The 16,576-nt window shown below is 34.5% G+C and overlaps 2 protein-coding genes, 1 long non-coding RNA gene and 1 pseudogene across 5 annotated transcripts; all 4 read right to left on the reverse strand.

Moving 5' to 3' along the window:
- Positions 1-125: 125 nt before the first annotated feature.
- LOC18603138 (uncharacterized) lies at positions 126-2,455 on the reverse strand. Of its 2 annotated transcripts, none has more exons than XM_007034945.3 (2): positions 2,032-2,455; positions 126-1,926 (listed from the first exon to the last, which is right to left on the reverse strand). In XM_007034945.3, exons 1-2 carry the CDS (start codon positions 2,271-2,273, stop codon positions 339-341), a joined length of 1,830 nt encoding a protein of 609 aa, XP_007035007.1. In that variant the 5' UTR covers positions 2,274-2,455; the 3' UTR covers positions 126-338. The 2 variants fall into 2 exon arrangements, with proteins under 2 accessions (XP_007035007.1, XP_088661636.1); XM_088805510.1 differs by having other exon boundaries at positions 2,072-2,210.
- Positions 2,456-2,978: 523 nt separating this feature from the next.
- Positions 2,979-5,432, reverse strand: LOC18603139 (uncharacterized; annotated as a pseudogene).
- A 1,009-nt stretch (positions 5,433-6,441) lies between these two features.
- On the reverse strand, positions 6,442-7,469 carry LOC148763375 (uncharacterized). Its single transcript, XR_016025912.1, has 2 exons — positions 7,205-7,469; positions 6,442-7,059 (listed from the first exon to the last, which is right to left on the reverse strand). It is a non-coding gene; the product is annotated as an uncharacterized LOC148763375 (long non-coding RNA).
- A 305-nt stretch (positions 7,470-7,774) lies between these two features.
- LOC18603140 (CwfJ-like family protein) lies at positions 7,775-13,014 on the reverse strand. 2 transcript variants are annotated; one of them, XM_007034949.3, is made up of 11 exons: positions 12,757-13,014; positions 12,589-12,646; positions 12,103-12,487; positions 11,857-12,002; positions 11,293-11,496; positions 11,000-11,167; positions 10,482-10,868; positions 9,984-10,063; positions 9,332-9,695; positions 8,741-8,953; positions 7,775-8,502 (listed from the first exon to the last, which is right to left on the reverse strand). In XM_007034949.3, the coding sequence occupies exons 2-11, from the start codon at positions 12,631-12,633 to the stop codon at positions 8,173-8,175; spliced, it is 2,322 nt and encodes a 773-aa protein (XP_007035011.3). In that variant the 5' UTR covers positions 12,634-12,646; positions 12,757-13,014; the 3' UTR covers positions 7,775-8,172. The 2 variants fall into 2 exon arrangements, with proteins under 2 accessions (XP_007035011.3, XP_007035009.3); XM_007034947.3 differs by having other exon boundaries at positions 12,091-12,487.
- Positions 13,015-16,576: the final 3,562 nt, after the last annotated feature.

The raw sequence follows: 16,576 nt of genomic DNA on the forward strand, positions 1-16,576 counted from the left end.
GGTATTTATTGCTGAATAACAAGGACAACTGCTTAAGAAAACAAATAGAACCCCCCAAAGAAAAAGAAACAAGAAGATGAAAGTGAAGCATCATGCAAAATTTATAATTAGCACTTCACACTTCATGAACTAAAATCATTTGATTTGTATTTACTAGAAAAATGAAAAAGTGGTTAATATACAGTAAAAGAATTGAAGTTGCTAAAAATAAGTTCAAACAAAAAATGAGTGCTGAAAGAAAAATCCCCTAATAATGTACAGAGAGCATAAACTCAATGAACTTGGAAGAATCTCTTTTGCTTCACAGGGTATTAGTGTTACATGCAACACCACCTTTTTCAGATAACATCTGGAACTGGAAGTGACTGAAGGGCTGCATGACATTTTGTATCCTTCATGGCAAGGCGTAGCAGCTTTGAAGTGACTGCTTCATCTGGTGAGAAATTCCTTCTACGCATTTCTTCTAAACGATTCATTGCTCTTTGGACCTCCTTGTCCCGTAGAAGTCCATGAATAATGATATTAAATGAGATGGAGTCTGGCAAACAACCTTTTTCTTCCATCTCCGTTAGCAATTTATCAGCCTCCAATGACATTCCTTTCCTGCAGAGGCCGCTGAACATTATGTTATATGTCACAACATCAGGAACCAAACCTTTCTCAGAGATTTCAATGAACATTTTCCTAGCTTCTTCCAATCTTCCAGCTTTACACATTCCATCAATAAGTATGCTGAAAAACTCAACACCAGGTTTGTACTCAGTACTTTCAAGGGAATGAAACAGATCCATTGCCTCCTCAATATGGCCATTTTTGCATAGCCCATCCAACATGACAGTATATGTAGATAATATTGGAAATTGACCATAAACATGCATCTCGTTGAACATCTTTTGTGCAGTGCTAACTCGCCTTGCCTGGCAAAGTGCTCCTATAAGCGTGTTGTAAGTCACTGTAGTGGGCTTAATTCCCTTGTCATGCATTTTTTGAAACAGTTGAAAAGCTTCATCAATCTTCCAACTCTTGCAATAGCCATTAATCATTATATTGTAGCTAAAAGCATCGAGGTCAAGACCTTGATCAGCTATCAACCCAAAAAGTTTTGTTGCCTCATCTAACTGACCTGTTGAACAGAATCCACTTATTAGTGAATTATAAGTTCGTATGTCTGGCTCTTTCCCCTGTTGAATCATCAGATCAAGTATCCCCTGAGCTTCTCCCATCTTCCCTTCTTTGCATAAACAATCTATCAAAATTGTGAAGGTTACTACATCTGGAGAAATCCCCTTTCGAACCATCAAGTTGAAAATTTTTGTAGCTTCTTCCAACATTCCGGCTTGGCAAAAACCATGAATCAAAGAGTTATACATGACCAAATCTGCAGTAAGTCCTCCACTAACCATTTCATCAAAAAAATTAACAGCTTCTTTCAACCTGCCTAAACGACACAACCCATCGATCAAAGAACCATAAACAACAACATCAGGAGTAATTCCTTTCGAAACCATTTCCAAAAACAAACCCACTGCCTCATCAACCATCCCATCTTTACAAAAAGCATCAATAATCATACTATATGTAACCAAAGTCCCCTCATAGTTACTCTCTTCCATCTTCCTATGCAATTCAAGACCCAAAGCTGGCTCCCGAATCTTACAAAGGCCATTAATAAGAATCCCAAACGTAACACCATCCCCTTGGAATCCACTTTCACGCATTTTATCAAAAACTTGAACTGCATCTAAACCCTTACCATTCGCACACAGACCCTTCAACAAAATACTAACAGTAACTAAATCCGGCTCGAATCCCCTCTTTATAATCTCACCAAAAACACAAAACCCACAATTTATTTGCCTTAATTGACAACATCTCATCAAAATGCTTAAAGTATACAAATTTGGCTTAATTCCTTCATAAGTCAACCTGCTATACATTGAAAACACATCTGAATTGCATTTAAGCTTTAAAACTGAACCCAATACAAAATTAAACGTTTCAATCAACGGTAAAGGTTGAGTTTTTATTAACCTGTCAAAGTAGGTGACTGCATCATTGAGGTTGATTTTACCTGATTTACACTGATGCCTGACGAAATACTCGAACTCTTTGGGACTCGAAAGGTGGCCTTTTTCTGGGTTTTGAAATCTGGGTTTGGGTTTTTGTGAAGAATTTTGACGAGGGTCTTTGGTGAATAGAGAGGAGAGAGAGCTAAGGGGTTTAGTGGTTCCTTGAACAGCATGGTTCGTATAAGCTTTACTCTTGAGCAACATTAAGGGAAGGCGTCTTGATAACGAGTTTAGTTGAAAATTGAAAGAACAGAACTTCCTTCAAGTATGTTTCTTTGACAAGCTTTCTTCAAAGGGTGAAAAAATACGGGGTGTCTGAGGCTCGGAGCCTAGGGCAGGGCGGCAAACGAATTTATATATGTGGTACAATTATTATTTGTTGTTGGATTATTCTCTTCTCATACGAGGGTAGCAATTTTATTACGTGGAACTAACAGTCAATCGTCATCTCCTGGCAATACAAACATTGTTGAAAGCCTTAAACAAGCTTAAAATTAATTACCTTTACAGCTATTTGCATCCATTCTTTATGCTTTAGAGGGGAGGGATAATGAAGAAGATTATGAAATTACAATGACTGAATGGAGTCTTTATAGGGATACAGATTAAGCTGATTCTATATCCACGTACATGGAAGGCTGGAGTTTCTACAATGGCAACTCGAAGTAAGCAAAAGGTTCGAATTCACCCAAAAAATGCATTTGACGGAGGAAGCTATGAAGCTGAAACTGAAGGGTCGGGAGTTTTCTATGAGGGGAAAGGAAATGATAGCATTCGGAAAAAACTAAAGCATTAAACTTGGCATTAGCATTACCTCCATGGGAACTGCTTAAGAAAGTCACAAAGTGTTAACCTCAAAGAAATAAGCAAGAGAAAGTACAACGTCCGGTAAAATACTTGAAACTTCCGTTGGATGAAACTGTAAAATTGGTTTAAGATAGATATCGTTCAACATTAGCATAAGTTATTTATCAAAAAAGAAAAAGAGACTAGTGTGCATCATCTGTACAAAAATATAAAGCTAATACATGGTCTTTAAATTGTTAAAAACCAAGAAAAAGAAATCTCTACATCAAATGGCCACCGCCGGAAGAATTGAATTGTAGTTGTACTACACATGTTATAGGGGCATCTAAGTTATAACCTTTGAGGATCTTTCGCTTCACATTATGCAGATTTTACTTGGAAAAAACATCCTTTTGGAGAGCATCTGGAAGTGACTCAAGGGCTGCAAGACACTGGGAATCCTCTACAGCAAGGTGTAGTAACATTGAAGTGACTGCTTCATTTGGTGCAAAATTCCTCCTACGCATTTCTCCTAGAAGATTCATAGCTTTGTGGATGTTATTTTCTTGAAGACAACCTTGAATGATGATGTTAAAGGAAATGGAGTTTGGTAAGCAACCCTTTTCTTCCATGTCAATGAGCAGCTTATCAGCCTCAAGTAACATCCCCTTCTTGCAAAGACCATTGATCATTATGTTATATGTTACAACATCAGGAACCAAGCCTTTCTTTGGGATTTCATTAAACATATTCATTGCTTCTTCCAATCTTCCTGTTCTGCACATTCCATCTATAAGTATACTGCAAAGCTCAATACTAGATTTGTACTTGGTACTTCCAAGGGAATGGAAAAGAGCTATTGCCTCATCAATATGACCATTTTTGCATAGTCCATCCAGCATTACAACATATGTAGAAAATATTGGAGATTGACCACAAGCATGCATCTCATGGTACATCTTTTCTGCTGTTCTCAATCTCCCTGCCTGGCAAAGTGCTCCTATAAGTGTGTTAAAGGTTACTGCATTAGGCTTACAACCCTGAAAGTGCATTTCCTGAAAAAGCTGGAAAGCTTCATCAATCTTCCGACTCTTGCAATAGCCATTAATCATTATATTGTAGCTAAAAGCATTGGGCTCAACACCTTGATCTGCAAGCATCCCAAAAAGCTTGGCTGCCTCATCTAACTGACCTACCATACATAATCCACTCATGAGTGAATTATAAGTAAATAAGTTTGGCTCCTTCCCCTGTTGCCTCATCAAGACAAATATTTTATGAGCTTCTCCCACTTTCCCTTCTTTGCACAGACAATCTATCAAAGTCGTGAAGGTTACTACATCTGGAAAAATTCCTTCTTCAACCATTCGATTGAAAATTCTCATGGCTTCTTTCCACATTCCCACTTGACAATAACCATGAATTAAAGAGTTGTACATGACCAAATCAGCAGCAATCCCTCGACCAACCATTTCATCAAAAAATTTTACAGCTTCCTTCAACCTACCTAAACTACACAATCCACTAATCAAAGAACTATAAACAACAACATCAGGATTAATCCCTTTGGAAACCATTTCAAAGAACATATTCACTCCCTCATCAACCAACCTATCTTTGCAAAGAGAATCAATAATCATACTATATATAACCAAAGTCCCCCCACAATTCCTCTCTGCCATCTTCCTATACAATTTAAGAGCAAAATTCGTCTCATGAATCTTACAGAGGCCAGTAATAAGAATTCCATATGTAAAAACATCACCTTGAAACCCTCTTTCATTTATTTTATCAAAAACTTGAACAGCTTCCAAAGCCTTCCCTTCCATACATAAACCCTTCAACAATCTATCAACAGTAACTAAATCAGGTTCAAAGCCCCTCCTTATTATATCACCCAAAACACAAAACCCAAAATTTATTTGCCTCAAATGACAACAAGAAGTCAACAAAATGTTCAAAGTACATAGATTTGGCTTAATTCCCCTATAATTCAACTCCCTATACATTGAAATCACATCCGAGTTACATCTAAGCTTTAAAACGGAACTCAATACATGATTAAAAGTATCAACAAATGGAAAAGGTTTAACCTTTATTAACTTTTCAAAGTAACTTAAAGCATCATACAGGTTGATTTTACCTGATTTACATTGATGCCTGATATAATACTCGAATTTGTTTGGACCCAAAACAGTGGTCTTTTCCTCATTCGATGAAGATATTTGAGGTGGGTTTTCAGAGAAAAGAGAGGAGAGAGAGAGTTGTGTTTTGGTAGTCGTTTTTTGAGCTGCATTGTTTGAAGAAGTTGCTCTCTTTAGCAACATGAAAGAAGAGATATTCGTTGAAAAGGTAATGATTTCATGTAAGTTTGTCTAATGATGAAAGAGGGAGGGATGCAATAAGTTGTTGAACTAATAAGTCGAACTGCACAGTTGGATTTTATAAGAGGAAGGCGCCCTGTTCGAAGAGATTGACATTTGATGTTATAACTACGCTGGCGGCGGGTTCCAACAGTAAAATCCTTGGAGGGTAAAGGCCAGAAACAGGTGGATTGCGATCGTTCAAGTTGGAGCATCTTCAGTTTTTTTGTTGGATTAAAATAAAACTGATAATTAAATTTTGAATTTTGTGAAATTTTTTAATTATAAATTTTATCATTTTAATTTTTAATGTTAAATGTAAAGATGTTAATGAATACTTTATAATTGGGTATTTTCTTTTACTCTTCTTGATTAATTAAGATTAGAAATCTAAATCTTCTACCTCATTCTTTGCTCCAATTCTCCTAAGTTGTCATATGTCTGGTATTTATTATTGGTTAATACATGTTTAGTTATTAAACATGTATTAATAATTAGTAATAAAAAAAACAGACGCATGGTAATTTATGAAGGTTGGGGAAAGGAATGTGGATAAAGGATTTGGATTCAAATTATGCTTATAATCAGATTTGGCTAGATTTTGAGTAGTAAAATCTACTACTCATCACGAGTTTTGGTAAGACCAGGTGATAGTCTTAAAGTACTTAATTGCTACCTAAACTTGATTATAGATAATAATTTTTAATAAAAAATTTAATTTTAAATATATATTATTTTTTATAATACAAAAATTTAAAATAGAATAAAATTAAAATTTAAGGTGAGAGAAGAAGCTTAAAATTAATATACAAATTAAAATGCTAATCAAATACGTTTTTGAAATGCGAGTTTGGTTCAAGTTACACAAATTATAATTTTAATTAAATAAGATTTTGTATTCTAATCAACACAAAACTCAATGTATCTCTAGTTAAGTGTAAATTATTACAAAATTGGTTCGAGTTGTTCAGAATATTTTGAATTTAATTTTCTTTAGTTATTTTTTGTCAACTCAAATATAATCAGATTTAGATTTGAATTTTTTCGAGGAATTCTGGATAACCAAATAGATCAGATGGAGATTAATGTTGACAGCCTTAACAAATGGCTCTACAAAGATTAAGTGCCATTGACTTTGCACATTGCACTTGCTAAATTATTCAATATTTTATAAAAACCTAGGGTATGTCTTGATAACATATAAGTATGTCTATTTGGACACATTTCAAGCTCTAAATGTTGAACTGGTTTAATATTTTCTTACTTGATACCGGTTTATATATCAAACCAGTCTTCTGGTTTATGTTGAACTGAACCGGGCTTTACCATTTGTAGCCTGTTATCGCAAGAGAAGAAGCCCAACCAGAATCTTTACAGTTCGTTCAGTTTGAATTATACCAAGACATAATCATGCACATTTTTGAAAATTTTGAGACTTTTTTGGTGTGATTCTTGCGGTTTTCTCTGTTTTACAGAATGCATGATTTCATTTTTTGACTAAACCCAACTCGCCAATGTTGTCCTAAGAACCTTATCCCTTGTCAGTTGTACAACAGCCAACAAGATTTCATGGCTACCGATCCCCGATTTCTTCTATCCTTCAATTCCCGTGGTTGTGTTCTTAATCTTTACACGATACTTACTACTTTGCAGAAGAAATCCAACTACTACTTTTTGTTTCTGTTAGCGAATAAAACCAGACGCTAAAAACAGATAGAAAGAAATGAAGTACAACGAATATCGAAAAAGGCGTAACTCGAAGCTGGAAAGCAATGAGCACACGTACGACGAACGTGACAGACCGAAGCCAACGCGTTCACCACTCTTGCAAGAATCAAGATCTAGAAACATCAAAGGAACAGAAAATCAAAGGTTGAGAAAGAAATTGATGAACCAGTACATCTGTTTGGACAGAGTAACACGGTGGATTAAACAAAATCTGTTAATAATCCAAATCCAAACAGAACAGAGGAAAAGCTAATCGACCGTGATTACTCTGTCCAAACAAAAGAACTGGATCCGAACAGAAACCCTTGATAGCCCCCGCAGTCAGCGAACAAAAAAACTGGCACTTGACGGGATTTTAGGGTTTTAGGGACGAAGGGTTGGTGAGATCTAGGGTTTACGAGGGGGCGTTGGGGAAGGTTTTGTATTTATAGAGGTATGATGAGTTGGCGAATCGGTGTTACCGTTATACCGGAAACAAAAAGAGGAAATTGTTTATAATGGACAGCAATGTTTTGCCCTTTTAAAGGCAAGGGTGACCGTTGGATTAACATCAAAATTCTTACCAAACATCGTGAAACGTGACGTGTTTGACTGAGATCCATCAACTCCACAGTTTTCACTGGAGAATAAAATAAAGCTGTTTCGTGGTCTGTCGGCGGAGAGACCGAAGTATTCAACTCGCACGAGATTCATCAGTTTCTTGTCCTAAAGTAACTAATTACCCAAAAAAATGAACTATGTTCATGTTGCGACTAAGTTCTAATCCCCCGAACTAAATTTCCTAAAAGAATTATAACAGAATTTCAAAATAATTTAATCACAATAAAATGAACAGAACTGGCCTTCTCACTTTTATTTTTTTATTTTATAGAACCTTCTTTTTAAAATAACTAGACTATAGTCAGTGCGCAACGGACGGACCTCTTTGTAGCTCTCTTTCTCTTTAATACATTTTCTCTTTTTTTCTACAGCCTCCGCGTGGTCAAGTAGGAAAGCCCTTTTGGGGCTTCTTTTACATATATATGAAGAAACTTACATTTACAAAGCATATTCTGGCTTCGAGTACCCATTTGCGGGCACACCCTTGGATTTTTAACCGCGTCAAATGCCAATCATATTCATGACCGCCATGAAACAATTGTAGGTAAGGATGCCAATGCCAAATATCCCATTGAGCTTTCGATTGCTACCTGGATGCAACTTCGCTGGATTGCTGCAATTCCTACTTAGTCAAGTTGTTTTGTCCAGTCGAAAGGTTCCCAGTCGCGCGCAAAACTTGCCACAGCCTGCTTTTGATCCTCCACAGATTGATACCTCCTGCGACGGTACATGTCCTCCTCTGGCAGTTGTAGCATGCCTCTAATAACATTGAGACCAAGGCTGCTCTTGAATTGGCTTTCATCATCAATTACGTGAACAAATCCCCTGTTTAGACCAAATTCGACATGGAAGTATGGGAAGTTTTTGGGAATCGAACCACGCAATCCCTTCTCACTTGTGTCGATGAGCTTCTTTGCATTGTGCTGGCTCCACTCATCTTCAGCTTCATCAATAGCCTGAGACAAATTTCTTTTAGAATCATTCACAGATGACAAAGGCACTGTATAATCTATTGCATAATCCAGTGCTACTCAGCTGAGTAGATGTTAACGAGCCACTTCTGAGAAAAATCAAGTTCCTATGTCAAGAACAACAGAAGCTGCTGCTGCCTTTATCTCCACCACCATTGTTATCAATTGTAGTGAATACATTGACACAGATGACAATAGATAAAATGAATAGAAGAAACCTAACCTTTTTAAAATACACAGGAGCCTGTTTTGCAATTTCCCGTGGTATAGGAATGCATTCAATCAAACAATGGCGACGTTGTTGCGCCAAGCCCATCACCGTTTCCAAGAACACCAACTCCTTATCTTGCTTGGCAAACATCATAATTAAGCATTTCTTGAAGTTACGAATTTCATCCCACACATTATTGTCAATTGTTCTTGTGGCTGACTCATGCTGTGAAGGCAAAAGGATTGCATTTCAAATTAGGACACATCCTGAGGAAAGCTCAAGAAACAATGTAAGCGTCATTTCATTTCTGCATTCCAAATAAATGAAATCATGAAATCACTGTATCATGCTTTACAACACATCCCAAATGAGTTCATTTTGCTCCTAGTTTCTTAAGGTATCTGAGCAACTCTGCTTCATATTTCAATGTTACAGATAAGTAATTTATGTGCCATGAAATGCAAATGGAAAGACTATTGATAATATATAAATCCTTCAAAGCCATGACTTATACTTAAAAGACCACTCAACATGTTACTAGTCTAGTGTAGTTAGCATTAAAGCACAAAAGCCAGAGATGAGGATACCATGGATAGAGACTACCTGCATTGGCAAGATGCAGCAGTGACCTGGCACAACAGGCTGACATTGTGGCAACATCAAGTAAGTAAAATTGGCTATAGCAACAACAAGATGTTTTGGTCTGTTTGGGTTCTCAAAGCAGAAAAGGCAGCGCTCTTGCTGAGTCAATATACGCCTTGACAAAATATTATTTCCAGAGACCTTCTGATCATTTCCCCCACCCTTCTTTCGAGACTTTCTGCTTGGACCATCTTCATAATCATATTCATCATCTGCCTGACCAGATACATTATATTGTTTGTTGTGCATTATTCTTCGAGCTAGATGCTTATCAGTATCATCATCATCCTTCCTTTTTCTCATTGAGACATCATGAACAACATATCTAGATAAAATAGAAAAATTGTTTATCATAAAAGCAAAATTTTTTGTAAGATCAAAAAAAATGTTAAGAGATACCGAAATGCAAGGCACAAAATATTACAATATCAAAGGCAACTCAATTTTTTATTTTCTAAAAGGGAAATGAAAAGAGAACCTATACACTTTGCGATTTGCTCAAATTTGCTATCCCAACCGATTATATAATAGCAAGCTATGAACTTACTGCTTTAAGCTCCTTTGAAACAGCATTTCTGGAGAAGGAAAACCAAACATAGAAATGAAAAATTACCTGCTTCCACTGTCGACATTCTGCTGCTTATTTGTATGATCTCCAGCGCTCTGCTTTGCTTTCATGCTCTCAACTTCCAGCTGATAGAAATGACACAAAATTGAAACAAATGAAATTAACTATAGATACAAAAGCTGAAGCCCATAGTTAATATATAAGCAAGAAATGAGATTCCCTTTGGAACATCAATTTATTTCATGTATATGGCATCTCTGCATAAAACTTAAATTTATAACCTTTTAGTCCTGCACTGGAAAATGAGATTCCAGTACCTAGACAATTGATCATAATGTACAACTACTTGTTACCCTCAAGGACAGGAGAAACTTCAGTGCAAAAAAATAACCAAAGTTTGATAGTGAAGTAAATGACTCTTATAACCTTGAATTTAAAGATTTGGTTCAGTGTTCATCTTTCTATACCAAATTTTAGGCAAGTGTTTGAGAAAGCCCTCAGTAAATCAAATTTTCATAGCGTCAAAGCAGAAAGTTTTCTTACCAGAAGTTTCTCAGCTTCTTCATGCTTTCCCTTCATTCGAAGCTGCAAAGCCTTAGCTGCCAATTGGTTTGTGCTCAAAGTCTCCTTAAGCAGTGTAGCAGCTTCAATTGTTTTATTTGTCTCTGCAGCTACAACTTCTGAGTTCACATTTCCATCATGATTTGTACATGAACCAGATGTACCAGTATCAGTGCCCTGCTTACAAAGAAATTCTTGCATAAAGTTTCCATCATTGGCAAACTTATTTGCAGAAGATATAATGCCAGCATCTTTAGCAGGAGTATTTTGGCTTTTTCGTTTTCCCCAGGATAATGAATCACGGACTTTTGGGGCCCTCATGTCAGAATGTCGAAGAGATACATCCCGCAAATAATCTCGAGCAGTGTTCTGACAACCAAAACCGTAGGGAAGCTTAGCATATCTACCATTGCTTAACTGGAAGAATGAACTCACTCTGTACAATTTTACATTTTAATACTACCAGACTATGGAACCCAACTAGGTGTCATTGCAAGTACCTTTTTAGAATCTCTTCCGCTTTCATTGCCTGCAACTTTTTCTTTCTCCTCATCTTGCCCTTGCTTTCTATTTCTTATGGCATGTAGGTGAGCACGAGGTGCAGCAGCTCTACAAGATGCTCCATATTCAGCCAGTATATCAAGAGAACCCCAGCGTTCTTGCACAACCTGTATAATTTCGACAAGTGAAGTATAATGAAGTAATGCTTATATGGTATGAAATGAAGGTAGCACCGTTCCAGTACTCCAATTTTTCCTTAAATCATACACATTATAACATTGTAGAAACTTACCTCCTCAAGCCTTTGTCCTTCTCGAGCAGCTTGCTCTTCTGCACGCTTCAAAGCTTTAAGTCTCCAACTAGCACCTCCATCCCCGACAAGTGAAGAAGATAAAAGTCGGTCTGCACCAGAACTTTTTTCATCTGCTTCCTCTGGATAACCAGTTCCATTATCTTTTAGATATGGATTCAATTCTCTGGGATTCACCTTCTTTATCTGGTAGACAGTGCATGTCCTATTGTCAGCTATTTATCATGCACTACTAACAAACAAAGACAGGCAGCAACTAAAGCATGTGTTCCACTCAACCATGAATCAGATATACATGCAAACACACTCCTAACACTCCTAAGTGAACACAAATTAAGCAACTCAGAAATAAGAAAGAGAAGGAAGTTTATCAAGTCAATTAATAGAAGAGTTGAATTTGTGTCTAAACACAAAGAGCTTTGGAAATCTGACAAGATATTTTCTCCTTTAAAGTAAAAATTAAAATTTCCATCATTACAGATCTATTTTGCATTAAACCAGAATCAAAGAAAAATTAAAGTTATAACAACAGCTCAAGTGCTATACCTCTTCAGCAGGAGGCTCCTCAGGTTGCTCAACAGGTACTGAAGGTTTCTTATCAGGCTTAAATGCAGGCCTAAGCATCCACTCCAATCCCATTTCTTTCCTCTCAATCTCCTTGTCCTTCAAAGAGGGAGATCCTCCACCATCATCTGCAAACCAAAAGCAACAAAAAAAAAACATTTAATTAATCAGTATCCAAATAAAAAAATTCATCAATCACTCATAAAAAAGACTTACCGATTCCCTTACCCTTTTTCCTTCTATCCCTTGCATTTCCTCTTTGATCCTCCTCTTCAGATGAAGAATATGATGATGAATATCGTTTCTTTCTCCTCGACCCTTTCTTTGACCTATCATTGAATTCATCCCCTGAACTATCGTTTTTACCTCTCTTATCCTTTCTTGTATTCCTACTCCTCTTTTCATCCCTATCAGAACTCCTTTCGCTTCCACTATCGCTCGAATACTCCTCAGACGAATACCATTTATTATTTCTCCCAGACCCTTTCTTTATTCTCTCAAGATCATCATCCGAAGAACTACCACCGTATCTAGAACTCTTCTCTTTTCTCCTACGCTTTTCCTTTTTACTACTAGATTTCTTCTTCTTCACATCTGAGTGCTCATTTTGTTCCTAGTACCAAACAAAAAAATTACAAAAAAATCAAACTTTATCCTAACCTAGTAACTTCACTAATAATGAATTAAAGCACAGTGAATATTAATGAATTTTACCTTATCAATCTGATCACGAGGTATAAACTTGACCCCCGAAAGCATTTTCTACAGTGTCCTGCAAAATTAAAATTAACGTAAAAACGAATGAATTTTCATAACATGAATAATATAGAAAAAATATAGCAGCCTAATTGTCAAAATAGAAAAAAAAAAAAAAAAACGCACCGTTTCACAGAGGAGTTCGATTTTTGGATCTAGTTTTTGAGAAGTTTGAAAGTTTTGAATCGGTGAAGCGGAACAAGTATTGAAAAAGAAAGCTAGTAAGGAAATCCACGGGCCATACGAGGCGGAACCCACGGCCAAGAGACGGTGCTTTGCTTTAAGACTCTGTAGAGCCAACAGACGGTGCGTTCCTATAAAGAGCCAAGAGAGGGGAGAGAAGAAAACACCAGCGGCGCACGAGAGAGAGAAGGGGAGGAGAGAAAGTGAGCTAGGCTTTCTAAGGGACCTTTATCCGTTGCAAAAACGGCGCCGTACAAGGGAAAGGAATACTGAAAATCATAAAAGTAAAACGACATAATTTGGCGATTGGCAAAACGACATCGTATTTATATTGGAGGGTGGTTTGCTGCGGGCCAGCCTTGACCAGGCCCATTTGTTTGTTTTAGGAATGCACTCACTTAACAGGTATGGGTTTGATGTTTTTGTTATTTTTCCTCTTGTTTTTTATTTTGTTTTTGGTATTAAAAATACAGAAAAATATAATAAATAAAATAAAAATTTTAGGTTATAGTTATTTTAGGCTGAAATTTATAAAGTTATGATTTTATAAAATATAAAAAAATAAAAATAAATGAAAAAGAAAAAATTAGATTGAAACATATTAATAATAAATTTATATTCTCATAAATTATTTTCACAAAAATATGTGTTTACAAAAATTAGTCAAAGATACAAAATAATAAATGATAATCATTTTCAAAATAGCATAAATTAAGTTTTAATAGCTTGATTTTTTTAATTTAAAAATTATTATGAAGCTTTTATAAAAAACAATACTTTGTAAAATTAAGTTAAATTTTTTTGATAAATTTAATTTTATAATTTTTTTACTGATAAGCTGTTTAACAAAAAAATTTATATAAGCTCTAACTTTATTTAAAATTGCCATAAAGAGTAATGTTGAGGTTATATTTAATAGATGAAGACATTTATGAAACAAAAAGTAAAATTCTTTTGAAAAGCTAATGTTTTTAGAAAAAGAAAAGAGAAAACTTTGTTTAGAGATTTTTTCTGAAGTGTTTTTTTTTTCAATTTTATCTTTTAAAAAAATGTTATTTTTAAAAAAAATTTCTAAAAATCTTATTTAACCTGATATCTACTTTTAAGAGATAATAAGCTGAAAAAAAAAGACTTGACCAATTAGGCATTTAGTAAATTTTGTAATTATTAAATGGAATTTTTAAGGAAAGTTACATGTGGTAATTTTTATTAAATTTTTTAGAGTAAAAATAATTATGGGACCTTATTATAAAGGTTGGGAGGTATTCCTATTAATTATTTTATGACAAAAAGTATATTTGTAAATAATTATTACAAATAAAAATATAATCAAATAAAGAAGTAAAATTTTGTAAATATAATGTTATAATAAATGGAAGTTTTCTAATGTTGAAATTTCAAGAACATTATAAGAATTTTTTCTTTTTGAAAATTTCTAAGTGAGAAATATTTCTAAATATTACCAAGGGTTGGAAATTTTAAGAGAAATTTCAATATCATAGTATTTTTATTTATTTAAAAAATTTAGAAAATATTAAAATAAATATATAAATGAGTAAATAAAAATTCTCTATTGATAAAATTTCAATAACCTTATAAAGGATACTTTTTTTGAAAATTTTTAATTGAGAACATTTTTCTAAATTTTATCAAAAGTTTTGGGGAATTTAGGAAAACTTTCAATATCATGGGATTTTTTATTTATTTAAAAAAGAAATAAAAATAAAATTGAAATAAACAATAAAATAAGCTTAACATAAACAAATAAATAAGATAAATAAATGAGCAAATAAAAATTCTACAATAACGGAATTTTAAGACTGTTATAAAAGATAATTTTGCTGAAAATTTTTAAGTGAGGAAAATTTGCTGAATTTTATCAAAAGTGTTGAGGAAGTAAAGAGAAATTTCAATAACAATTTTTTTAAAATAATAATAAAATGAATGAATAATTAAGGGAAATAAACTTGAATATTGAAATAAAATTCATTTATCAAGATTGAAAATATAACACATAATTAATTAAGTATATTTTTAAAGTAATGATAAAATAAAAGAATAGTTACAAGAAATAAACGTAACTGTTCTTTCAATCCTAATTTATTTAATAAATGTGAACTTATTTTTTTATTAAACCTAAATTTACATTGTAGTCAATTACACTAAACAAATATATTATTATAGCGATCTTAAAGACAGTATTCGTTAGGGTTTGCACACAGCGATTGAGGCAGTTGATTTAACCTTTTTGGTATGTTTCATTAAAGGAGAGTTATTCAGCGAATTTTGGATTTGGAGCATTTTAACAACGTGCTTATTTAGTTGCAGAGGTGGCTGATCTTGCTGGTTATGACGGCGGAGATTGTTGGCTGTCTTTCTTCTCGTAGTGGCTTGCCGGCGCTGAAATGGCTTTTCGTCACTTCAATTTTTTTCTTTTTTTGTTCTTAATAATTAAAATTCATTTTCTTCATTTGGAAATTGGGCTGGATGCTTATGTTAGAGGAAGACCAGGGACCAACGGATTCAGAGCTACGCGAATATTTATTCCTTTGAAGCCCAACAAAAAGAAGGCCCAATTAAACATGGACTCGTGCTATCTCTTGTTCTCCAATTAGAGATACTTAAATTAAATGGTCAAAAATTTGTGACCAACAGATATAATGAAAGGTTAATATTATTTTGGGATTTATATTTGGCATATTAGAGTATGACCCGTGCATTGTATATGGGTCAAATATAAGATACTTGTGCATGCGGCCCACGCAAAATTTATACCTCTATAACCAATGTAAACAATTTCAGATCTTTTTTGAAAATGTTATTCTACTTTTTTAAGCACTTTTTGAAATCGAATCCTTTTGAGACTTTATGTTATAGATTATAAATATAAATATTTTATTCATTATTATTGAATTAAATATTATCAACTCGTTCAACTTATAATTATAGAAATATTTATTTTTGAAAAATTTTGAACTTTTATATTTACACATTTTTAAAACTGACATTCTATTGTATGAAATTTTAGAGTCATAACATTACTTATTTGCACACGGCTCTTCGAAGAATACACATTAAAACGATTTGGGAAGATACCATTTTGCTAAGCCCAAGGCTGCAAACACTGATAATTAACTTACCAACTGAATATGTCTCCTCGAAAAGCGTGAAAAAGATAGAAAAAACTTGTGGAGCTTTAGGGATCAAAATCGTGCGAAAGTTGTAGCAGTGTTACATTGGACTGTCGAGAGCACTAAATCAGGCACCGCCCAGGATAAGAAACCTAGAAAAGTTTTTAACAGATAGTACCTTTGAATGGGGTGGGATGGGATTCAATTCAAAGCTTTCGCCCTCTAAATCTGAAAAGCATATATTCTTTCCTTGGATAACGATCGATCTCAATCTAATAAAGTAATGTCTGTTTCACACTGCACTAGAGTTCATGCAGGTATTTGAGTCCCCGATGTCCCCTGTATTTGGCATTATTGGTAAGACGACCTTTCCAGGGAAAGGCGCAACTTGTCGGCGTGGTGCTTTGTATATTAATCCATTCTTCCTGAGAACAATATATGCTGCGTTACTCAACTCAAGTGCAAGGATAGGCTATATCACTTCAATGAAACACTTCTCTCTCCCAGCATTTAAACCACTTTCGACAGTACTAGTGTTGTCAAGTACTTTTAACTTAAGGTCTCAACATATTCTTTCTTGATGCTTTAATAACTAGCATTGCGATAAATTATCAAACGTACCAATTCTGATT

The sequence above is a fragment of the Theobroma cacao genome, chromosome 4 (assembly GCF_053813885.1).
Source record: "Theobroma cacao isolate CCN51 chromosome 4, ASM5381388v1, whole genome shotgun sequence".
Classification (NCBI taxonomy): domain Eukaryota; kingdom Viridiplantae; phylum Streptophyta; class Magnoliopsida; order Malvales; family Malvaceae; genus Theobroma; species Theobroma cacao.

Bases quoted from the DNA above. Each gene is read 5' to 3' on its own strand.
- LOC18603138 (XM_007034945.3), bottom strand. From the start codon at position 2,273: ATGTTGCTCAAGAGTAAAGCTTATACGAACCATGCTGTTCAAGGAACC. The intron at 1,927-2,031 runs GTTAATAAAAAC...AATGTATAGCAG, and splicing joins GCAGTCACCTACTTTGACAG to GTTGACTTATGAAGGAATTA.
- LOC18603140 (XM_007034947.3), bottom strand. From the start codon at position 12,633: ATGCTTTCGGGGGTCAAGTTTATACCTCGTGATCAGATTGATAAG. The intron at 10,869-10,999 runs GTACTTGCAATG...TTTGGTTGTCAG, and splicing joins GCGGAAGAGATTCTAAAAAG to AACACTGCTCGAGATTATTT. The intron at 9,696-9,983 runs GTAATTTTTCAT...TATTTTATCTAG, and splicing joins AATGTCGACAGTGGAAGCAG to ATATGTTGTTCATGATGTCT.